Source organism: Atractosteus spatula, chromosome 5 (genome assembly GCF_055471065.1).
Source record: "Atractosteus spatula isolate fAtrSpa1 chromosome 5, fAtrSpa1.hap1, whole genome shotgun sequence".
Lineage (NCBI taxonomy): Eukaryota > Metazoa > Chordata > Actinopteri > Semionotiformes > Lepisosteidae > Atractosteus > Atractosteus spatula.
The window spans coordinates 43,905,234-43,930,485 of record NC_142710.1 but is presented as its reverse complement, the minus strand read 5'-3'; the positions used below and the strand labels follow the sequence as shown (position 1 = coordinate 43,930,485).

The window sequence follows — 25,252 nt, the reverse complement described above, 5'->3', positions numbered from 1 at the left end:
GTGTTAACACTTTCGCAACGTGTACACTCCCAGCCTGCCTGTCCTCTGAGTCACTCAATACAGGCAGACGGGCCGCGGGCAGCCGGCAAGAAGCATGCGTGTCTGTCCCGTCATGTACTCGTATGTGTCCTGTCTATCCCGTAATGGACGTTCCTTGCTTGTCCCTCAAAATTTACGTTATTATTATGATTCACTAAATATAAATTTGTTGCTATGAAAAAAGCTCCTAGATCTATTGAATTTCGAGTCCCGCCTGCGTAGGGCTGGGCGATAACGCCAAAAACATTATCACGATAAAAAATTTCATATCAGTCGATATCAATAATTATCACGATAAATGTCAAATCATTATTTCTTTCAAGTTTAAAGGCAGATTTTTTTCTCCTGAGTGAAAGTTGAAGAAACCAGACAGTTAATTGGTAAATTAAACAACTCTTTATTTTAAGAACACAACACTTGCCAAACAGCAGAAACATTAAACAAATCTGTTAGCTGCCCGGTCTGCAACACGCACCCGCCCTCGCGCAGTATTTAGTGCGCATGCGCGTATCATGCGTAAAGCATGAACATTTATCGAACTTTTGTTAAAATTATATCAAGGAAAATTATATCGCGATAATTATCATTATCGAATTATCGCCAGGCTCTACGCCTGCGGTTGCCTTGGCAGGGCCAGACCAAATGATTTCGCGGGCCGGACGTTCCCCGCCCCTGCTCAACAGGGACCCAGCCTCTTGAGCCAAAGGGAAATCTCCCCGTCAACCCAGCAGCTGCGGTCCCTGCTATTCACAGGGAAGGGCGGTGATGTCACCGCTCTGGTAAGCCAGCTCTCGCAAGCAATGGAGGCTGTTGTAACAGAAAGAATAAGGTTCTGGATCCCTAGATGAAGTTAAACAGATGTGTATATTGCATGCAAGGAACAATAAAGCCAAAGTCTTGTTTCCCGACAAGAAACAACAAAACCAAAATATTGTTCAAACTGCTGGTACAAACTTTAGGTTTATATATCCTTTCCTTTCTGCTTCTGATGTCACTATTATTATGGTAAAGGGGGGAGGTCACGTATATGGCCAGTTTACAGCTTTTTGGCCAAATGGTCAGGAATTAAGTCCCCAGGGGGTTCCCTAGCTCTCCTAGCTCACATCTGGAATCCTTATCAATTAACCCCCTTTCCTGCCATAAACTCCTGTTGCTTAGAAGTCTAATCTTCAAGCAGAAAGGACTTAGTTTAAACCCCATCTTTACTTTTACTTCAAGGCCGTATGCATTACAATACCATCCAAGTCCCCGGCTTAGATCACAGAATGCAGGACTTCTTCATATTCCACGCATTAATAAAAAACAGTTGGCGGTAAAGCCTTTAGTTGCAGGGCCCCTAGCTAATGGGACAGTCTCCCACCCCATTTTCGGGATGCCGAGTCAATCTCAGTATTCAAATCCAGACTGAAGACCTATTACTTTAGCCTAGCCTACTCACACTTTACATTATAGCCTGCTGCAACCATGGCTGCTGGTGGTGCTGTACATGCCATTGTGTGTCTCTGTGTTGGCCCACCAGGTAGATACATCTGTTCTGACCGAACTATCCTATTCTCTTCCCCACATGTCTGGATGGTGCTAGGTCTGGGTGCCATCTGAGTTGGATTCTGCATCACTGCCATGGATCCAAGAGGGACATCGAGGATGTAGCTATCGTTTAGGAGGATTTTGCCGATCTGCATGAAGTACTGACATACAGAAGACATAATGGATGGATGGATGGATTAATACCCTCATTCATTTATTTCCTTTTTTTAATTATATAATGTTAGCATGCCCAAAGGGTTTGAGCAGTCAGTTGACCTTGGACCCCTACAGGTTTTTTTTCTCCTTACGAAGGAGTTTTTTGTTCCTCTCCTTCATTGTCTTCTGGTCTTCTGTTCTGTATTTACAAAATGTGTGGTTACTTGCATTGTTAAGCGCCTTGGGGCAACCTGTTGTGAAAGGCTCTATATAAAAATAAATTGAATTGAATACTGACGGACACCATAAGTACTAGACAGGTGGGTATGGGATGAATGCAGGCAGACACCTACAGTACACTTAAAGAAGAACTAAGCATGACAGGAAAAGAGAAAACTACATGAATTCCAACTTCAAAATTTCTTAGTTTACCTTTTTTTAGTGTTTGAAGATTAATTTATATGAAAGGCAGAAACAAGAGAGGCAGAGACAGAAAGGCAGAAACAAGATGGTGTATGTGTACTTTAAAAATGACAAGTTCATCCCACCTGTTTCCATATTGAGGACCAGTTTCCCACCGACAGGAAAAGCTCACTTGTACATGGCTTTTAGACCACCAGGTGACCCTGTTCTCCCCATGTTCACGTGTCACATGTTCACCAGAAAACTGGTTTCCAGTTTTCTCCCATTCCAATGACATACTCGCTTCTGAGAAAATGGTCCTTGTGTGAGAATGTGTGTGTCTGTGTGAACGCTGTAAATGACAGGTGCTCAGGGTGTATCCCACTTTGTGCCCGTTTTTTGCCAGGGTAGGCTTCAGCTCCCCAGCACCCTGAATTGGATGAAGTGTTAGAAAATTGATGGATGGATTTTAAGGGACAAATCGGAAAGTTTTGTTAGTCATTGACAAGTGTAACCTGGATAATAAGGATCTAACCTACAATTTTCAGGAATGTATGGGAGGGTAACCAGTGAATGAGTACAGTAAAACCAGTGCTTCATGGATCAGGTAAACCCACCTGAGAAGATTCAAGTTTGGAAAATAGAAGCTAATTTAAGCCCTCGCTAAAGCTGTGACTTAATCTGACAGCCTGTCTACTTTGCATGAAACTGGATTAATTACCAAGGAAGCAAAAGGCAGGAAAGAAACAATAGTGGAAAAAAATAGAAAAAACATCACCTTGACCCCTACAAGCTACAAGAAACAGATTTTTTAGCCATTTTATTTTTTAATTGTAATCATGAAGATTTAAGCAATGATAGAAAAACAGTAAATGCACATTAGTGTTATTAAACAGTCTTTACTGCTTGACTGTGAAACACAAGTCTGCATTCTTTGTAATGAACAAGACTCAGGAGTTAATGTTGACACTTCATTTACATCCTCTTGATAGTGTGGGAAAGCAAAAAAAAAGTAAAAGGCAAATGAAAGCTAGGATATGTAGCCAAAAATTTATAATTGAAGGTGTATTATGTTTACACTCTATTAGGGCCTCATTTAGAATAATGAAAAATAACATTTTGGCCATCAGTATCAGCATCAGAAATAATATTGCTGCTCTGCAATCTGCCAAAAGAAAAGCAACCAGATACATTCTGGGGCTGAAGTTAATGACTTTTACTGACAGCCTGAAGGAACTGAAACTTTTTAGTCGAACAGAGATGACTAAATCATAGCAGATATGAAACAAGTATGCAGAATACCCAAAGACACTGGTGTAATGTTTCATAGCCGTTCAGGGACGCCAAATATGTAATCATAGCCGGCCAAAATGTAAATGTAGTGGCTCTCTGAAGGCACCAGTTCTGTAGGGTTTGGGCATTTACTGAGACAATTATTAATTGTAGCAGTAAATCACAAAGTTGATTCTTTTGATGGCTTTAGAATCCAACCATGCGACATAACTCAAACAACGCACACACACAGGTACTAATACACGAGGATACATTTATTAATACATAGAATATGCATATAAACCTAACAGATCTTATCGAGAGGGTTATCAGAATACAAAAGATATATATTCATTCAGTTACAAAGAGTTACATATATCAAGAGGACATACGTTCAGTATATCATTCATTAAGACCGTTTCATAAATGAACTTGGTTATAACTTCTACATTAGATACTCAAAACAAGTACAAAACTCTTAGGAATTAAATTGATATCAACTGGTTGGGATAACAATTGAATTCTCGAGCTGTAATGCATTGAAGTTGAATACTCATCCAATCTCTGGGGATTCAGATCTCCTGCGGGCACAAAGAAACAGTTGCAGGCTTGTTGCTGTCCAATCCGCGCTCTCTGGCTCGGTGCCAGGCTGTGCTGTGCGGCTTGCGACGGTGCGCTGCTGATGCTCACTGACCGGCTAGTTAGTGTTGGTTTTAACTAGCACAGTTTGTGCACAGGAGAAAAGATGACTGTGGGTCCCAGCAAGTCAGGAAGAGGACCGGTTCGTTCCTGATGAAGCGCTAGTTCTGAATAGTGATTCAGCTTTCCACAGTTCCGACCTGTTCACGAGGCCTGCTGCTGGTGCTAACCTCGGGTGGATCCTCTGGTTATTCTCTGGCAACCTCCGCTCTAGACTCTTAGAACAAAGGAAAGTTCTGGCACTCGGACACACTGGCCGTTCCGTGGTTGTCCGGGCTGAGTCTCAGGATGGTCAGGAGGCGCGCTGCGAGAATGTCCTGCCCTTGGGAGCCTTCTGCTCCTGGGCCGTCCTGCCCTGGAATTCTCCTTTGAATTCCCTGTAGAACAGTCCACAGAATCCTCTCCAGAATCTCTTCTGAATCTCTGAATCTTATTGAATCTCCCCTTCTGAATCACACTGAATCTCTGTGTTGCCTGTTTTTACCTGGAGGAACTTCAGCTCGTTGATTGGCTGAAAGTTCCATGGGCATCAGAGTCCCACGTGGGTTACTCGGCCCTACCAGTCCCTGATTGGTTGATCACGGTGAGATATGAGTCACTTACTCCTGACACTTAGGAATGCAGTCCAGATGTCCATCTGGCACTCCCTAGACAGATAGGCGCCAATGGATGACCATTGATCATGATAGCCAGGCTTAGCTAAGTGCATCCCCCTTTGGGAGCTGTCCTAGGACCTTAAATCACCCTGCATGAATAGTCTCTCTGTGGCTGCACCACAGAGATGAACAGAGAAATGGGGCCTCATTTGGGAAGCTCAGAAACACTTAATTCTGCCTTATTATTAAGCCTCGCCGCTACACTGGGAAAGGCAACCCAGTGGATATGTTAAGAATGAATAGTAAATCATGAACCAGAGGGCACAAGTGAAAACTACATGGAAGTGCATATAAAAATGAGAACATTAGGCGCTTCTTTACACAAAGGGTGGTGGGAGTTTGAAACAAGCTACTCAGCAATGTATTGAAGCCAGTAACCTGAAATGGCTGGGTAAATTCCTTGGATTCATTAACTACCAAACTTCCAGATGGGCCAAATGGCCACCTGTTATTTGTAACTTTTCCTACATCCTTTTGTGTTGATATACCTGCATTGCCTGTTTGTTTCACCTTAACTGTATGACTTACACAAGAATCTGTAGCTCATAAACTGCTGTGGTTATCTGATCTATTCTCCTGAAAGGGAAGTTTGTGTTTTGGAAGCAGTAATCAAATCTTTACATGATTAAAGATTGCTAAAGATGGGAATTTGGGAAAGGAAAGGGAGATATCAAGAGCTTTTCTCAGGCACTCCCTCCAGTACTATGTGTCTGAAGCCTAAGCCAGACAATGGAAGCAGTTCTGTGCAGAGTAAAGAGGGGGTTTGCTTTGCAGTTATTCCTTACATTTGAGATCTATGTCACAGGCCCCAGCATGAGATGGTCTGCTGTTAGCATATGGAAGCACTAAAGATCAGTGGGTTCCACTTACCTCAGTGTTTACAGGCTGCTCCTCCACCTCCTCCTATTTTTAGCAGGAATCACAAGTGCGGATTTCATCCTAGCCAACTTTCATGATTGCATCTCTCTTTTTCTGAACCCACCTGGGATTGTGCTAGTGGAGATCAGTGCCATCTTCAAAAGAGGCTATTCATCCTTCCTTGCAGACCATGACAGTACAATTCGTTCATCATTATTACTTTCTTTTATTGATGTGCTGGACATTTTGTATTGATATGTTGGACTTTTAATAGAAAATATGCTTTCCCAAAATATTTATGCACTTGATAGAGCTCAGTATGTATCCTTGCAGACATATGTCTTTGTAGTGCTTTGCTTTATTGAATTGTAATGCTGAGAATTTAGTATTACAAGTTGATCACTCCAGTAAATGAAATTCATAAGTTTTGTGTTGATGCTTGAAACTTAAATACTCTAATCTGAGTTTTTCACTTTAAATATGAGTACATGCCTTTAAAAATGAGCAAGAGTGTCAAAGTTCTCCAGCACATGATTCACTGGTCTATGCTGATCTTAGTTTACAGAGCTGTGTTTTAGTAATCAGTTATTCATAATATTCCTAATTGTGGCTTACTGTACTAACTCAGTGAATTGTGGTAGCAGAATAGAGAAAAGAACTGTGAAAGCTTGATGTTTGTACAATCATTGTCAAAACTAGGCAATATGTAGAATTGTGAAAGGAAAGTAAATTGGCAGGAAGAACTGGCACATTAACTGTAGTGGTAATTCAGGCACACACCAGTGCTTTGATTAGCAAGAGATTCCACCACACGTATTCACCACACATCTCAGGGATTGCCTGAGATTTCCTCCACTACTGGGAAGCAAAGAGCAAACTTCAACAAGGCAGGATGTTCAGGTTCTGCAAGAAAGGCTCGTCCTTTTTATTTGCTTTGCCATTAGACAGTTTTATTTATTTTGACTTTGTGTGGCAGGTTAGCACCATGTAGTTTGCATATAAGGGAATGTCTTACACTGACAAGCTGAAAGAACTGAATTTTTTTTTGTCTTGATCATTGAAGTCAACACAGTGGACGGGATCAAAGTATTCAAAATCCTCAAAGACATTGACTCTCTGGACTTCTCCAGAATCAACAATGAAACACAAACCAGAGGACACAGATAAAAGCTATGTGGAAGTGCATTTAAAATTGAGACTAGGAGGTACTGTATAGTACTTCTTTACACCAGGGATTTTGGGAGTCTAGAACAAGCTGACCTCCCATGGTGTTGAAGCCTTTCTAGATACCTTCTTTCATGAAATAGGATGAGACCCTTGGATTAATTAGCCACAGTATTTACTGTCGAACAGGCTAGACAGGTTAAATGGCCTGCGCTTGTTTGTAACTTATCTAAAGTTCCAGGTAGGCACCACAAAGGGGTGAGACCATCTCCCTGAGGTGCAGGATGCTCAAATATCACTCTAGCATTCAACTGTCATTTCTTACAAATTCTCATGTGGTATTAGCTACATCATTAGCTACACATTGTGTATACCCAATTTCAGAGAGGGCAAAGGAGAGTCTGCTCCATGGGAATGTGTTGTCACCCCCCTCTTGTACCTACCTAGAACCTCACTGTGCTGACCTACAGTACTACTTCTGCCCATGCTTGACTGTTTGAATTCATAATTTGAGAATCAAATGATTTTGGGTTATTATATAGAGTAGTTTGTTTTGGCTTGGCCAACATATTCTCCAGACCTGAGTCCCTGTGATCTTTTTTAAAGAGCTACTTTAAAGTATGGAATGTACTAAAATGTAAGCATGAGAAGCTAAAGTGGCAGAGTGTCAGAATCACAATCGAAAGGATACTAAAACAAAATGGATCCAAGTGCTCAAAATGGATGGTGTTCTCTCTAAACCTTCAAGAACAATGCCAGTTACTCTTTAAAAAAGTTAGGGAAGAAATAATCCCTTTCGTGCATTTCCTGCACTTTAAAGCAACTTTTCTATCATTGTATATTATCATGTGGTGACAGTGGCATTTCTTCTGGGTGGTTGGTGATGCTTGGTTGGCAGTGTCAATCTAGATAAAGAGTCATCTTTATCTGCTCAGATACAGGATGGCCTGTGAGGATTGGGCATGCAATCCCAGGAGATGCTTAATGGTGTTACGTATTCCACTCGCGTCTCTGTCCCTTCTTGCATTCCCACGCGCACACTCTTTAACAAACGCTCACGCCGCAAGTAATATGCCAATCATTATATCACCTATACTGTGAATAAAATCTTGGGCACCCGATGGCGTAGAGGCGCCCGCCAGTTTTTGATTGACTGGGGGGGTTATGGTCCAGAGGAACGTTCCTGGGTTTCTGAAGTGGACATCCTGGATCAAAACCTCATTCGAGACTTCTTTCGCACCCATCCCACTCTGGCTACTCGGTCGTCAGGAGCCGACCCTGAGGGGGGGGTACTGTTACGCATTCCACTCGCGTCTCTGTCCCTTCTTGCATTCTCACGCGCACACTCTTTAACAAATGCTCACGCCGCAAGTAATATGCCAATCACCGTTCACTCCCGTCCCTATTTTAGTTCTCCTTTTTCCTCACTTCCCCACTCACTATTGCGGATACTCTTAGAGCTCCCAAGTGCGCATTATACTCTTCTACTTCTCTCAGTATTGATCTTCTAGTCTGCTCTCTGTTTTCGACCTAGTCTTACGTTTTGGATGGTTGCCCTCTCGTTGTCTCTCCCGTGATCTGACCTACTCGCTTGCTTCCTGGTTTCGTTATTCGCCTTGTGATTTGGATTGTCGCTCCCCCGTTGTCTCTCCCGTGTACAGACCTACTCGCTCGCTTCCTGGTATTCGTTTTTGCTTAGCGATTCGGCTTGGTGTTTCTCTTTCCTGAATCCTGCACAGGATCCATTCGCCATATCTGCCTGTCCTGACAAATGGTCACTAAACGAACTTTATTTTGAGCCAGTCTCTGTCCTTTCTCATGCACCCTGTTGAAATGGCCTCAATTTGAAGATCATTTCAACAATGGTAATTGTGGTCTGGGCAACAAGGATTTCTGTCCACTTATTCAAAGCCCTGCCCTGTTCAAATGGTCAGCTACAGTGTATGACACAGACATAATATAGTGGCAACACACCAGCAAGCAAAAAAAAAAGGAAAAGACAAATATGAGGGGGTCATTTTGCATTATGCAACGTGCCTGATGTAGATGATCACACAGGTATTTTATTGCAGATGCAGAATAAAACTGCAGGGCTCTATACAGTATGTTACCTCTTTCAAGGCCCCCAGCAGGGAGAGGCCAGGAATCTCTTTCTCCTGTTCCCATCATGTCCTGCTGCTAAATGCTGATCTGGTTTGATGTCATTTCCAATAACCACTCATCTCCTGGGTGGGACCACGGAGACTAGGTCAGCCAGGGATGGTCAGATCCCTTCTGCCATGAGATCCTGTTCTCTTTAATTGGATACTGTACTTACTGTATATTCAGAGTTAACAGTGGTGGCTTCTTAATGACTGTAGAATATATTCAAAATTAGATATCTTGTAAAATTACAAAAATTGCACTTTTTCATTAAATCAGCTTGCATGAAAAAAGGATAGTTTTGTTCTTAAACACATCCCATTGATTTTGGAGGTGTGCAAGTATATGGGCATGGCTCTAAAGTTCAGGTCAGAGCTACTGCTCACACAGCCGCTATCCCCTGGCAGTCTACTCAGAAATTGTGTTTACTCAAAACAGATTCCGGCTTCACCCTAGAGCTACTGTAGGAGTGGCAGTGATTTCTGATTGGAAGATTGGAAGTAGCAGGCGATCAAGAAATATTAACCAACACCGCTATTATGGGCACGGTTTCTGCTGTGCTGCTCTAAAAATAGAGAACTGAGAGTCTGAGCCCCATCTGAGGGCCTCCTGTTTCCTTTTAATTGTGATAATCTCTTTATCCATGTTCAGGAGCTGTACTCAAGGTTAGAAAAGCCACACAGTGGAAGAAATATTATTAAAGTGCATTCTGCTTTTTTAAAGTAGTGAATACTATAATGATCCAAACCTGTTTACTTCCTTAATGCACACTGAAGTCCTTTGTTTACCTTTTTCTTTTTTTTTTGCCCTTTTCTCTCACATCCAAGATCTTTAGGTTTGATTCTCAAATCTGTGATTTCGATTTCCAGTAAATTTATTCTTGTAAATATCCTGACACCTTGAGGGAAGTGCTTGCCAAGGTAAATGTTACAGATATACATCTTGGATGTACAGTAGCTCTTTCTTCAAGAGCTTCTCGGCAAGAGAAAAAAAAATCCAACTTGAAACGAAGGAGCATATTTTGGAAGAGCAGGTCAAATATATTGTTTTACTTGTCTATACTTGCATATGTATTGGTGTGTGTTTATTCTTGGTGGGGTTTGGTAGGCGAGGTCCAGATATGACCTTGTGACTCTCCGCTAGCCCAGACAGATGGCTTTCTGCTGCAGTGTTTTCCATGTGAAGGCTGGTGTGCAGGAGCGGAGGGAGAGGGATTAGGGATTAGCCTGCTGGTTTATCTGTGATAAAACTGCTGTTCATTGCCTGCTCTCCTCCTCCTGTATGCTGCTCCCAGGCTTCCCTCCCCCTCACTTTCAGGAAAACAAAAACTCCTACAGCTGCCAGTTTGACACATTTATTTCCTCTCAGATTTCAATTGCTTTCCAAACCTCAGCCATCATTTACTAAGGCAGACAATTGTCAGTCCTATCACTCCTTTAATTTTTGCTTTTGAAGACCTGTCAATGAAAGCATGTCATAACTTCTCATGCAGCAGCTGCAGAAATAGACTAGTGAATATGAGGGACTGTAGATGTACCAGAACAATGCTGACTGTGAAAGCAGTTTCTACAAAGGTTGTTAGAGAGAAGTGTCGAGTCTCTAGACTTATGAGTAAAGGGTCATGGTTTTGTGACCTTAATGCACTCCTATGGTGTGCTTGAACAAGGTACTGTATCTAGCATCTGCATAGTTCATAATTTTAGTAATGGGTACCAGCAGGTTTCTACAGGTTCACCTGTCCCCGTGGACATCTGCCTATCCAAGGGGAAATGTGTGCTCTCTGTTTGCTTAACAAAGTGTGTGATGGTTTTCATTCCTATTGAGCTCTACATCTCCAGTGCTAATGGAGATGCAAGCTTTTTGTTTACTTTTAGACTTTTTGTTTTGCCAAGTCCTAAGCTAAACTACATTATTCAAGTATTATTATTCAAGTACATAAACTACATTATTCAAGTATATTATCTCCAGCATCTTCAGCATACAGAGCTTTAAGCAGTCTTTGGTCTCTGTTTGCCTACTGTAAGTATCAATAGTTTATGATGAACAGACACAGGGATGTTGTAAAAGAAATACCCACAATAATGAGCATTTTTACTCCTTCTCTAGTGGTCCAATTATCTATACAGTATAATGGTGATACACCTTTGTGAGGGACCATGGTTCAAGTTTGATGCCAAGTACTGTACAAATCCCATTCAATGTTTTGAGGGTTCAATGCAAAATTAAAATTTGTGCCTTGAATAGAAAGTAGCAGAAGAAACAGCAGCCTCCGGGGGCCAGGGCTGGGAACTGTGCTGGCAGGAACTGGAAAGACCTCCAGGCCCATAAGACAGCTCATGAAGGATTTCACCCTGATAAAACTGTGAACTCATTCCCTGGGTTTAATATTGCCAGCCAATTCAGACATATAACTGAAGGACTCAAGGTGGGACAATAAGGGCACAGAGCCAGTTCTAACATGAATTGTGTCCTGATCTTCTCTTCTGAGGGGTTTGCAGTTGAAAAAGAAGATTACTTCCTATTTAGAGTTCAGGTCACCCTGAATTCTAAAGAATGTCAAGAGATCTAGATACCCTAGTGGTGCCTTTTAGGAGTTTAGGTGAGATCAAGATGCTTTTAAGGTACAGTAGGTGTGCAAAAAGATCACAGGTTTTCCTTGGCTCACACCTGTTCAAAATTAAAGTGGGCCACATGCCTTAAGACTGGAAATAAATTAAACATATTAAAAGATGGGAGATTCTCTTCAAGCATTTTGTTTCTCCAAACTCACAAGTCTTCTTTCTACTTTGCAGGTATCATGAAGATGTGCAGACCTTTGAGGCAGAGTATAGGACCTGCCTTCTTCTGTTACACTGACCCTAACTGTGTCCAAGCAGACTGCATCCTTGTCACCAGCTAGAGACAAGCTAGAGAGAAGAGGCAGTTTTTTGGAGAAAAACAGAAAAACGTTCCAAGTGAACAAGGAAGTAGTATATGCACACAACAGCCAGTGTTCTAACTCAATAGTATAGATCATGTCTCAAGTTGGCAAAATGCTGCACCTGTATGTGGAAGTCAGGTCAGTGCCAGAGGAGGGTGGAGAGATTCCTGGAGATGTGGAGGGCTCGGACACAGCAGAATTGCCAGAGGTGGAGTCCTCACGGCAGCACAGACAGACTCCTGCCTCTGTTCCTTCCAGTGTCAGCATCCCGTCAGAGGGTGGACATGGAGGGAGCAGCAGAAGTCAGAATACGAGTCCTCCTAAATCTCCATTAAAGCACTCTGTTGGTTTCAAGGAGCTCCAGCGGGTTGTCTCAGTGGAGCAGAGTGCTCAGCAGTACAGGCAGAGCCAGCGCTATGACAGGATTGATCAGCTCCTGACAGGGCTGCAACCAGAAAACACTAGGGCCAGCATGCTCATGCACACACATTCAGATTATCAGCCCTTCCAAACTGGCAGCCAGTCTCCAGTACTTCCGAGGACAACCACAGCCCCAACCACACCTAGCAATGGCCGCAGGTCTTGCATAGGAACTGCAGGGGATGATGGCTGGCATTCTGTGGTTACCTTCAGTTACATAGAGAAGGCCAGTATCAAGACTGTAGAAAGCCCATTGAGAACCGGTTGCTACAGTCGGTCTACTGATTCTACCAATCCCTTTAATACAGCACAAGATCGGCAGCCAACACCTTCCCAACCTCGAAAGAAGCTCAGTGATCCAGTATGGGTAGAGAACTTACAGTCTTCTGCTACTTCTAGCCCAAAAGCATCCTGTCCAGGATCAGATGTCCTTGGTAGCAGACATCAAACAGCCTCTCCTAAAGTCCTTCAAAAAACCTTGACTTCCATTGCCACAGCTGCAACTAACAGAGCCCTGGAAGAGTTTGGCTCACCCCAGCTGAGACAAAGAGCTGTCAATTCCTCTGATAGCCCACAAAGTGCAACCAGGTGCACCCGGCTGCCACACTGCCAGTCCTGGGCAGAAAGTCCTGTTCCTGGGCACAGCACCACAGGTATTAGCACAACATGTGAAATGCACCCAGACAGTCCCAGGTCCATCTGCGGCCTGCCCAGGAGTCCAGCAAGTAACCAGCTTTCCTCCCAGGTATGCAAGTCTCCCTTAAAAGTGTCCCCTAACCTAGACGGATTTTCCAAGTCAAATCAAGTTAAGTCAAAGTCCCTGACATTCCAGGACTCAAGGCAGTTATCTGGTGGGGAGATCCCAACACTTACCTCCAAACTCAACCAAGCTCTTGAGTCAGAACCAAACAAGTCAGTCTCTGCTCTTCATGAGATGTCTCCAGCCTGTTCTTTGCAAGATGCCAGCTTTCAGAGGGTTAGCCAAGGATCAAAAGACAGTCCTCGCATAGGCCATAAAGTGAACTTTAACCTGGGGAGCTCTCCCAGCAGATCACATGAAGGGGCAGGTCATCAAGGATACTGTAAGAACATCTCTCCGGTTAACAGTCCTGAAGTAGCCCGTAGATTAGCTCAAGAGGCTACTAAACTCTCCTCAATATTTTTGGAAGCCAGGAACACTCCTTCACCCTCCATTTTGACTGATAGCTCCAGATTAGAGAGCCCCAGAATGGGCCATTCATCAATAGAGATACAGCCATATCCTCTATCACAATTCCAAGGCTCACCTGTGCAGCCTGAGAGAACAGACAGCTTGTACATTGGATACCACCCTGGGAGAGTTTCACCTGGTTTGCAGACAAAGAATGCCTGTTCACCAAGCCCTTTAATCAGAGAAGAAAAAAATTTTGCAATGCCACAGAGACAGCACCCTGGTCAATATGGAGGCAATGTGGAATCAATCAACAGCCATGCAAGGATACAGAGGTGTGAACTGCCTGAGAGAGACAGTCCAAAATCTGACAGACACAAGGCAGGGCAGTGTTCCAACAGCAATGAATCCTCCAGAGGAATCAGACATCAGAGGTCTGAGTTACTTGGCACAAACAGTCCGAGGTTTCAGAGATATCAGGCTGGACAGTTCACAGGAGACATCAATTCACACAGCAAGGATGTGAGAACAGATCAGAGAGCTGATGGAGGAGCAAAAGACAGCGTAGGTGCCAGTAGTAAATATGTGGGACAGTACAGAGGGGAAGCTCATGGAAAAGATAAAGAGCTCCATCAACAGCTGGGAGATGTGTCAGGGAGGGAGAGTCCCAAATTAGGATACCAGAATGTCATCCAAGCCTCCCCAGTCCTGCTTGCCAAGGAAACAGCAGCTCCGGAGGTAGGAACAGAGCAGTATGGGAGAGAGGCAGTCAGGCAAGCAAATGAGGGAGGGCAGGGCGTGTCTCTGGAGGGGAAGGAGTCTAGACCCTCTCTCAGGAACAGAGACAGCGTAGTGTCCACTCTCAGGCAAGAGCAGCAGCAGAGGAATGCCCCTGGGGCAGAAAGTGAGGAAGCTGGAGTAGAAGTTGCTCCGAATGGGAAGTCTCTGGCTGTGATCTGCATCTCCAGGCCCATGAGTGGTGCAGACAGAGACAGCATCTCTCCTGACGGGAGTCAGGCAAGTGGTTCTGTGGTCTCAAAGGTATGGTGCTCTAGAACAGGTGAAAGGACTGTTTTGTCTCAAGTATGTACCTTATGCTGACCTGAGAGCTTCTTTCGGCAGAGACTTGTGTCACAACTAAGAAAGCTCTTCTCTCCGGTGCAAAGTTTGCTCAGCCCATCAAATACTTGTAGTAAAAAGTGTTGAAATTGATTACATTGCTGTCAGGTCAGATAAGAGTTTAAACTACAGCCCTCCTTCTGTGTCAGGAGCATCTGTGACTAGTAGGGATATAGACTAGTGAAACACTGAAAGCAGGGGAGGTGAGGTAGATATTATGTTATTTCCCATTATTTGACAATATCCATTTTCCATCTCACTCCCCTACACCTGCGAGGTTAACCTGACCTCCAGCAGTGATTGGCAGCAGAGCAGACTCCCAGATTGCCCAGGTGCACACACTCACAGTGTTAAAAGTGTTGGACAGGTGGCACTCATGCTGTAGCTGTGGGGCAGCTCCTGTATGGACAGGGGGTACGGGTCCACTTTACCTATTGAACCAGCACCTGCGCCTCCTGTTCTGGGCAGATTCTAGGAATTCATGTCCTTAAGTAACTTCAAAAGGAACAAGAATTATACAGTAATTGTTGTTTTTGGTGAATGAAGTTTTAATTTTCTCTCACTCTCAGTGATGGAACCCCTATTGTGAAGCTCTCCACCTGTACCTGTGGTCATGGGGGGTGTGACTCATGAAGAAAAAGAAATATAAGTAGTCTATGGAAAATCCATAAAAGAAGAGAAATGTGGCATTTTCTTATTAACTCCTGTTAAGCACTGCCTGCAGGGCTTTCTGTCTGAGCAGTGTGTCGTGAATTTTTAAAACTGAGCTTAGAAATGATGTTGACACCCTGTTATTATTTTAAAAGCAGCATTATGCTCTTCTTTTGGCTTTCATTCACCTAAGTAACCAAAGTTTTGCACCATAAAATATCTCTTCCACCACTGACAGACAATATAAAAATATTTTAATTACACAATATTACAAAATGGAGAAGCCATAAAGAATAAGCACACATATTTTGCCAAGGTGCAGATAAGACTCTTTTGACCCTATTTTCAACTCTTCAGCAAAGATTTTATTTTTATTTGTATGTTTTTCATAATCAAATGACCAGAGAGGTCAATGGAGCTGTTCCATGATGAATCGGCCTCTTCTGTGGCCATTGCTGTAGAGGAACATAAGTGATGTGCACACATCTGGCTTGTTTGGCTGTGGATCCGAGCATCTGATCTAGCTGTTTCTAGAAGGAGGCCTGGGGCAGGATAACATGTTCCAGATCCCTGCAACTCTTTGGGTAAAGATGTGCTTCCAGTTATGTTTTAGAAACACTTTCAGTTTCCACCTGTGCCCTCTGGTCCTGTTTTACTGCTGACCCAATAGAAGTCCCTTTGGGCTGACTTTTTCAGTACCTTTTTTTAATTTGGGAGTTTTTCTGGGGGGTTTACCTGTTGGTTTACCTTTCACCTGTTGGTTTGTTGGTTGATGACAGTAGTCACGATCAATCATCCTAATTGCCTCGATTTCCAGGAAGTTGAGCATCAGCATTTTGCATGCTGGTAATACACCATGGTATTGAAAGATTTAGATTTTTTGTTCCTGTTCAAATCCCTTCACTTGTTTGCTCACGCATTACTGTTTTACCTTTAACATCCTTCCGTGAATGTTCACAACCTTCTGGCCCTCCTCTGCAAGGAGTCGTAATCTCTGATTTTTGTCAGGCACGTTTTACGCACATGCTCATTTTGATAGGGTAAACTGGTGCGCTCTGTTGAGTGAGAGGGGATTAGCACATGAATTTCTCAGCTGCTGATTGTAGCCATCCTCCAGATAGAATTGAATCTGATGTACAGTAAATAGACATATCCAATGGTTCCTTTTATCTAAATTGCAATTCTTTAAGTGATGACTTGATGGAATTCGGGCCTCATTAAGCTAATACTGTAGGTTTCCAGTACATTCCAAATGCCCCTCATGTATCCTAAAGGGCAACAAAATTTCTCTTTAATTTAAATAATAATGAAGTATAATAATTAGATGCTGGCCATGATGTTACAGTGGTTATAATCACTAGAGAGAGAAACCAAGATAAATGGCAGTCCAGTCTGTCACTCACTTCTGCAGGCTGGGCTCACTGTGGGAAAGCCCAGGGAAATGTAACGTGCAACAATGTTAGTTGAAAGTCCTGATTGTCAAAGCTGCTTCGGCTTTCCTGCTATGTTTCTGTTAGCTGTCTGTGTGCTGCTGTGCCTATGAAGCTCAGGAATGTCCTCAGATTATACTGTACATACAGTATATAGATCTTTATCTCTAATTTCAGCATTTGTCTGTTTTAGAGGCTACAGTACATGACAAGAGGATTGCCTCTTAATCTAGACCTGTTGCTAAAAATGGAGCTAGAGAATTATACCGTCCTGTGACTTTTTTTTATAGATGTGTAGAATGCCCAAAGACAATTTTTAAAATTTCAATCCAGATTTTCAAGCTGTTCTGCAGTATTTTTTTCTCTTACTGTTCTTCTTCCCTGATCATCTTTACTACACCTCACACTGCTCACAAAAGTTTCTTTGTGTTTGGGGTTGCTTGCAATAGTAAGTTTTTAAATAAGAAAAATAAAGTGTGCCGCAGGACTACAGTAATTTACTGCAGAGACGGACTTCTTATCACTAGGATCCCCAAGGCTACATCTTGGTAAACGACCAATGAGCCTAGCTTCTAGTGTCTCACTTTGGTCACCATGTTAACACATTGCTTTTCTGAGATCAGTCCACAGAAGAACAACCAGATACAGTCCATGGTTTAAAGACACGTTCTATTCTGACAGGCTAAAGGAAAAGAACTATAGTCTGAACAGGAGGGGATCCAAGTATTCAACCCTAAATGTTATTGACAAAGTCCAACCCTACTTCTTCAGAATCAGCTGTGAAATGTGAATCAGAGGATACAAATGGAAACTACTGTACATGGAAGTACATTTAAAAATGAGAACAGGTGGTTACATCTTTATCCAAATGGCTGTAGATTTAAGGAATTTAAGGAAGATCAAGGAAACAAGTCTAATTTTGGATTCAGTGATTTTGAAAGTGTACTGCTGTCTGTGTATCTGTATCTGTGTCTGTGTGTTTCTTAGTGTGTCTGTTGTGTGTGCACTGATGCCTTGTCTCAGACCTCTGACCTCTGTGTTGTGCCCACATGTCTGTGTGTCTCTGTGTCTGTACTGCTGACTGCTCTGTGCTGCTTTTGCAGATAGACAGTGTGTCCGGTTCATTGGGTCCTTCCCTGCATTCTCAGAGGATTGCTCGTGCGAAGTGGGAGTTTCTATTTGGGACGAGATCTGAAGACAGTGCCAGCGCAGGGAGCCAAGGTCAGTTTAAACCTAGAGTCCCATGTCCATAGTGACTCCTAACTTCACTGTCTATTTCTTTTTTTTCTCTTGCATCTGCCTGACAGTTTTCAACTTTTTGACCTCTCATTATTACAAAACGTGACCACAAGCCCTGTGTCAACAATAGGGAAGTGAGGAGTGCATGTGGACCTCTCCCACCTGCCATTGCTGCATAATCATATGACCAGTAGCTGCATCAGCATGTGCTTGCTGCAAAGCAATAAATACAGGTTGTTCCTTTACTCCATACTAAAAAGGAGAAAGAACTAACACAGTGTTTCAGTTGTTGAGCCTTTTTCAGGTGTCTAATCCTGGTCCTGTGGGTCAGTGTTTCTGCAGGCTTTCCAGGTGTTTTTACAAAAGCAGCACCTGAAGATCCTGGACAAGCTGTTATACTGACCCAGTTAATCCAGTAACCAGTTGGTTTGGTTTGTTAAGAGCTGAGCTGGAATGAAAACCTACAGACCAAATGACCAAATCAGGAACAGAATTGGTGCTAACCTGGTTTAAAGTACAGTATACTGCATCAAGACTGGAGACCCCTAGACAAGCCCATCACAGGTTAACCCCCCCACCATGGTTTTTCTACCACTGGGATGATGGGAGAGATCTTTTTATCACATTGGTGCACAAAGATGTAACAGCAATGTCTTCACAGAAAACGTGAACCATGGAAATTTAAAAATTGTCACCTCTATCCATGACTGCATGCTATAATGACTCCATTTTACATTTACATTTTAGATCGGAACATGTACAGTAGTTCTCTGATTCGTTGTACAGTATTACTTTGTTATTTCAGGCAATCCCATTATTAGTGGGTGTGGCAGTTTTTGTCTTCTTAAGTCATTTGCTGCCCTGAAAGAAGAGTACCTGCTAAGTGAAAACAGTACCCTGTATGTACCACCCTAGTGTAAACAGTTTCCTGCTTAATTCAGAGCTGCTTTTAAACATGTTTACCTTAAGAAATTAGTCATGTCTGTCTGTGGCGCATCTCTCTGAGATACAAGCAGGCATCCTGTTCTGTTCACTGACTCTGAATGAAAGCAATCAGTACAATTTCTCTGCAGTATGAAGCACAGAACACTTCAAAGGAACAAGTAATAGGTTTATTCCATGCTGAAAAAAAGAAGAAAGAAAACACAACGTTTCGGCCATGGAGCCTTCTTCAGGTGTGAAGGCTCACACCTCACACCCGAAGAAGGCTCCACGGCCGAAACGTTGTGTTTTCTTTCTTCTTTTTTTCAGCATGGAATAAACCTGTTACTTGTTCCTTTGCAGCCTACGCATTCTGACGCACCTACCCACCTGAACTACTACAGAACACTTTAGACCCTCGAAACATCTGCCAAAAGCTGTCAAACCGAACTACAGAATTTATAAAAGACATACTACCCCCCACCCTATACTAATTTAGAAACACATGATTTATGTAGCTGCATTATTATGTGAGTAAATGTACAGATGTCTCACCCCTTTCTTTTTTTATGTCTTCTTCATGAAATCCAAGTGGCCTCTATAACGCCCCCTAGTGGAGACTCCAGTGTATCACCTCTGGTGCCCACTCCCCCAACATCGCTTCCTATGTGTTTTGTTTCTTGTGGCCTGCCTGGGAAGGGCCAGGGAGTGACGTGTCAGCAGCTGGCCAATCACAACGTGCAGCATGTAGAGGTCGAACTTGTGACCCCGCCCCCTGCAGATGGAGGGCGCTCCCCCAAGACTGGCATCATCCGACGAACAATAAAATACTCAGAGACAGATTTGGATGCTGTGCCACTGCGCTGCTACCATGAGACCAATATCGATGAGGTGTTGGCTGAGCAGGAGGAGGCCGATTCAGCCTTCGGCAGCAACCGCAGTGTGCTGGGCACCTCTGGTACTGACAATAGCCCCATGGGAGGCCCATTGTATGAGCGCACGGATGGGGAGGAGGAGCAAGAATTAGAGGAAGAGGAGGTGGCAGACTGGGCCAGCGTGCGGATGCAGGGTGACAGGAAGCGTCAGAACGCCAGCCCCGAGGAGGATGAAGTTTTCAGCCTGCTACTGCGCAGGTGAGCAAGTGTGGAGTGTGAAACTGATATCCATCACATTGTGCCACTGATGCAGAAGCCACGACGGCACATTAGGGAAGTGCAGCAACTTTGAAAACAGAGTTTTCAAAGTTCTACTTTAATCTATGAATTACAATTTGTATTTTGTTTTAAAAATCAAAGCTACAGAATAGTGGCATATGTGAGAATAATGAGTCATCCAAAAGAACACAAATAAAGGCAATAAGGGGGAAGAGCTCATTCAGGTCAGGTCTTTCTCATTTGGTTACTCACAGTTCAGAGATCCAAGGTATCCACGGTGCACTACTCCAGTTTTTTTTCATATTTCCTCTGTATAGGTCTGTAATAGCAGTATTACAATTGTCCTTGTTGCATGTGAGGTAGTCATTGGGGTAACTGTGTCGATTCCTTTCAGGGTTTTGAATACAACTCAGCTGGAGGGTGGTGTGTCTGATTCCTATCCCTCTGCTCTGCTCCTGTGCAGCCCAACAGAGACTATGACTGATAGCCACCCAGCCCTCAAGTCTCCTATTGTTGTACCAGGACCCCGGCGGCCCTCAGAAGATGGTCTGGACACCTTCAGTCGCCACTTTGAGAGCATCATGGAGTCTCACCGTGCCAAAGGCACCTCCTACAGCAGCCTAGACAGCGAGGAACTGCTGACTTCCAGTCAACCCATCTTCACATTTGACATCCCCACCCTCACACCTGAGATCCAGGGCCAAATCTGTCAGAGCGCACGTCTCATTGAACTCAGCTTCGCCCCTTTGGCTCAGAGTGAGCTACCAAGCTACTTGGACACTGCCGACACTACTGAAGACTACATGCACAGTAGCTCAGACTCCACCCAAGCTCCGTCTGGAGAAGCACTGAAGAGCAGATTGGAAGACAGCACCTCAGGCACCACTTCCAGGTCAGGAGACATATGGCTCAACATGCAAACTACTTCCAGGTCAGTGTTCATACTGCTTAGAAATCCTGTTACATAGGCACCCAATGGCAACATCCTCAACCCTATTAACTCTAGCTTCTTCAGGATTTAACAGCCACTTGCAAATGAATAAGTCTATAATAAATTGCTTGCATGCCACAGCCCCTTTCTGCAACATGTTGTACAACACAGAATTTGCAACATAATGCATGTTGGTATCACCAGTTATAACACAGGAAGCAGCATGCACTTACCAGTGCTCTTCCATCGAGCTTGGGGCTTTAGTATGGAGTGCTGAGGAAAGAATAGTGAGGAGGTATGATTTCTTCAGGTAGTGCAATTGTTTGAGGCACATCTGTAGCAGTTTAGGAGTATATCTCTTAGATGTCTTCTGGCAGAAGGCAACATTCTGTTTACCTTCATACAGTATGTTGTAATGCACTCTGGTGGTAATAATTACGTAAGCTTTCTAAAATTCTAATCTACTTTTGTACCAGTTCTGCACTGTGCAATTTACAAGTATAGGCTTTTAAAGAAACAGAACACAAGTACTTAGACTTAGTACTCCTTTATAGCTTTAATGTTATGATGGCTAGGTGCCACTAGGTGGAGGAAAAAGGCTAGATTTGTATTCTGGCTTTTGTTCACTTCTGCACAGCATGGTTTGCTCTGCACTGTGTGAGTTACAGGGAAACTGAAAATCAGGGAGTGATGGGTTGATGCAGACTCATTGTGCCAAACAAGACTGCATTAACACGAACATGTCCTGTCATCACATAGTAAGGCAACTCTCTTTTTTTTTAAATGTTAAAAAGGAAGCATGTGCCACCTACTGTTATCCTCATGTTGGTAATATGGCTTCCTGCCTGATGCTTGAGATGTCTGTCTCATGAGTACAGGAACAGCAGTTTCTGTGTCCAGCTGTCAGAGCTGCTGTGGTTCCCAATCCTGCTGCACAGCCCTGCTTCCAAGATGACACCCAGGTCGCTTTCCCTGTGGCACGGCAGTGATTGAGCACAACACTTTCAGATAAGATAGTTAAATGAAAACAAATTCATTCACTAAATTTCCAGTTTCGTATTTTCTTTTAAAAAAGTGCATATCTCCTGATTGTCCTGTTATTATGCTGCTGGCTGTGTGTGCACTTATTACTGTCAGTGTGGGGACAAGATCTGAAAAAACCACAGTGACAGTGTAAATCCCTTTTTAAAAATCAAATGTCATCTTACTTCTAAAAGTGACAAAACATTGGTTCGGAAGTGAAGTTTCATTTGAGTGGAGTTTGGAGAGTAAATAAAAACACAATTAGAGTAAGTGGAAAGCCCACACAAACATAGGAGTGTAACCATCTGTGAGCAAGACAAGGAGTGAGTGAGATTGTGTGTGAGATCCTGTATGTATGATACTGAGACTGTGTGTTAGTTTTTAGTGTGTGTGAATTTGTGTGGACTGTCTGTCAGATGATCTGTCTGTCCCAATGACAGTGTTTTAGTGTTTATATGTGTGTGAGAGTGTCTGGACTTTCTGTCAGGTGATTTGTATGTCCCAGTGACAGTGTGTTAGTTTCTAGATGTGTGTATGTGAGTAAAGACTGTGTGTCAGGTGATCTGTTTGCAGATGACAAAGCTGCCCCTCCCGCTATCCCACCTGGCTCTTTGCTCATGTTCTCTTTTCCATGTTAAACAGCGAATCAGATATGGAGTGCAGCCAGTCTTGTATGGTCTCCATGGAAACTGCAGATTACCTTCCTAGACCCTGTGATTTCTGTGTTTAAAATAGAACAAGAGTAAAAAAGCGAGCTGGGAGAGAGGTCGGGCTCTGTGAGCCGCTTTGACTGGTTTGCAGTAGTTTTGCAAGTCATTAGCAGGTTGTTCAGTGTGAGAGGAGAAGCACAGGGGTGTTGAGACATTAACACATTAGCACAGGCTGACAGACAGGTACAGCACAGTCAGCCTTTGGAGAAAGGCTCTCGGACAAGTTCAAGATGCTGGATTCAGTTTGACACATAAAACAACACACTGCAGTCAACAGTGAAGCAGTCAGGAGTATAGGCCACTTCACACAGACACATCCTGACACCCAATTGTGAAAACATAATTACTGCTTCCAGCCCTTCTGAGGAAAGAGAGTTCATTCCTGTTGTTAAAAAGGGCTTCTTAAAGGTACATACTCTGCATTATTCAGCTGAACAAGCATGATGGGCACATTAATGAAAATAACTGCAAGCCTGCCAGCCTTTCACTATAGTTCTATGCATTTTATGTGTTTTTTTTCATAAGGATGCTTTACATACTCAGATTACAATCCATACTAGCTTCCACGTTTCTTTTGGCTCAGTTGGAAAGGCTCAGTGTCAATATTACTTGTTAAAACAGCAATAAAAAAGGTCTATCAAAGTCCAGAAAACTTTTTCTTTCTTGAAGTCCAAGAAGACATGATGGCAGGTTTCATATTCATTACATCTGACCATGGGGCCCTTCGCCATTCTTGTTCCTTGTTTTCAGTGCAGTAGTGTCCCCACTGGGGGGAAGGACACCATGAGTCACCATCCATGCCAGTCCTGGTTCAACAGGGCAGGATGGGTAACATTCTCCCACACTTCTATATGTTCCCATTTAAAAGCCTTCTGACTGGCCGTATCTTTCCCTTCTCCTGTGTAATTGAAAGTAAAATCTTATGATGAGACAATTTTAAGTTTCCCGGTTGATAAGTCATAAAAAAACTTTTAAACAGTTTATACAGACAGATTCTCAAAAGCCACTGGAATAATTAATAGGATTTCAAATAACCTTAACCTTTACCACCAAGACTCCATAAAATAGCTAATCAAGTACAGTATAATGCTCTTGATCTAGCCTGTAAAATGAGATGAAACTGTGCTGCCACACATTTGCACCTTTTTCTCTACTGCAATAAACTGTAGCTCTTAACTCTCCATTTGCAAGCTCCCCCCAAAACTATAACAAGATCTTCTTATTAACTTTAGATTTAACTTCTTCCAGAGGTACACATGAGAAACAATTAATAAAAGTGTCAACACTTCTTGTTTAAAATCAACACCTTTCCTTTGAAAGTTAGATTCCTTCCTGTTCGCCAGTTTAATTTACCATTTATTGTATTTTCTATTTCTCTCAAGCTTATTTCTCCATCATAATTTAGTATCAGTTCGCTAATCTATTTACCCTTATGTCTTTTGTAATCTCTTTATTTTCCAATTCATTCTTCTTTAATTCATTCTTCTTCCTCTTCAGTCTCAGATTCCATTACCTCTCTCTACTCTATAGCAGAAAGTACTGTACTGTCATTTGAGTTTCATATAAGAATGACCTGTTCTTCTACACCCTCCTCTCTCTTACTTCCTTCTCAGGCCTATGATCTCTTGTTGATAATCTGCTTATTGTACCCAATTAGTGAAAGATTGTGGACAGTTTTTTTTTATAAATGTGAAACTTCTTCACACAGATTATACAATCTTGTATCTGGGTAATTAAAAAATTTATGTTCAACTTGAATAGATTTCCCAAAAAACATTTTTGTGTATGCTGCCACTAAATACCCTAATTCCCCACATCTCCAGTAAACTTAGACTGACCTTGGTAAATATTGAACCCTCTCCTACCATGTAATACAGTCTGTGCAGGGAAGATAATAATAATAAACTTTATTTTATATAGTGCCTTTAAAGGTGGCTTCTCAAAGCACTTTATAGGATGACAACAACAATAAATAAGAATAATACACAAGATAAAACACAATTACAATATATAGAGGAGACCATGGATGGTGGTACTAAGAAAAGCAGAGGGGTGAAGAATGGAACCAGTTAAGCAAAGGCTTTTCTGAAAAAGAGGGTTTTGAGTCTGCATTTGAAGGAGTTTAGAGAAGGTGACTCTCTGATATCCTTGGGGAGAGAGTTCCAGAGCTTGGGGGCATAACAGGAGAAGGCCCTGTCACCCATACAATGTAGACGGGCTTGGGGGACAGTAAGGAGAGCAGAAATAGAAGAGCAAAGGTTGCGAGGTGGGGAGTAGGGCGATAATAGTTCAGAAAGGTACTGAGGTGCCAAGCCATGCAGAGCCTTATAGGTGAGCATGAGGATTTTAAAGTCCACACGGAATTTGACCAGAAGCCAGTGCAAGGACTCCAGGAAAGGAGTAATGTGAACACTTGCACTAGACCTGGTCAGGATTCTGGCTGCTGAATTTTGGACATACTGCACTTTGTTCAGAGTAGATTTAGATACCCAGCGAGTAGAGCATTACAGTAGTCAATTTGAGAGAACACAAATGTGTTGATCAGCTTTTCAGCCACAGTTAGTGATAGCATAGGGCGTAGTCTAGTGATATTTCTGAGGTAAAAAAAAATGTTTTGACAGTATACTGCACATGTGGGTCAAATGTTAAGCCATAATCAAATATAACCC

General features: G+C 42.8%; 1 protein-coding gene across 1 annotated transcript in view; it reads left to right on the top strand.

Moving 5' to 3' along the window:
• LOC148835145 (uncharacterized) overlaps positions 1-25,252 on the top strand; it is an 83,648-nt gene that overhangs the window by 4,539 nt on the left and 53,857 nt on the right. Inside the window, exons 2-5 of the mRNA XM_088915346.1 lie at positions 11,708-14,446; positions 17,709-17,826; positions 19,358-19,898; positions 20,314-20,850. Of these exons, the coding sequence (XP_088771472.1) occupies positions 11,930-14,446; positions 17,709-17,826; positions 19,358-19,898; positions 20,314-20,850 (3,713 nt within the window). The 5' untranslated portion in view covers positions 11,708-11,929. The remainder of the gene's footprint in view (positions 1-11,707; positions 14,447-17,708; positions 17,827-19,357; positions 19,899-20,313; positions 20,851-25,252) is intronic.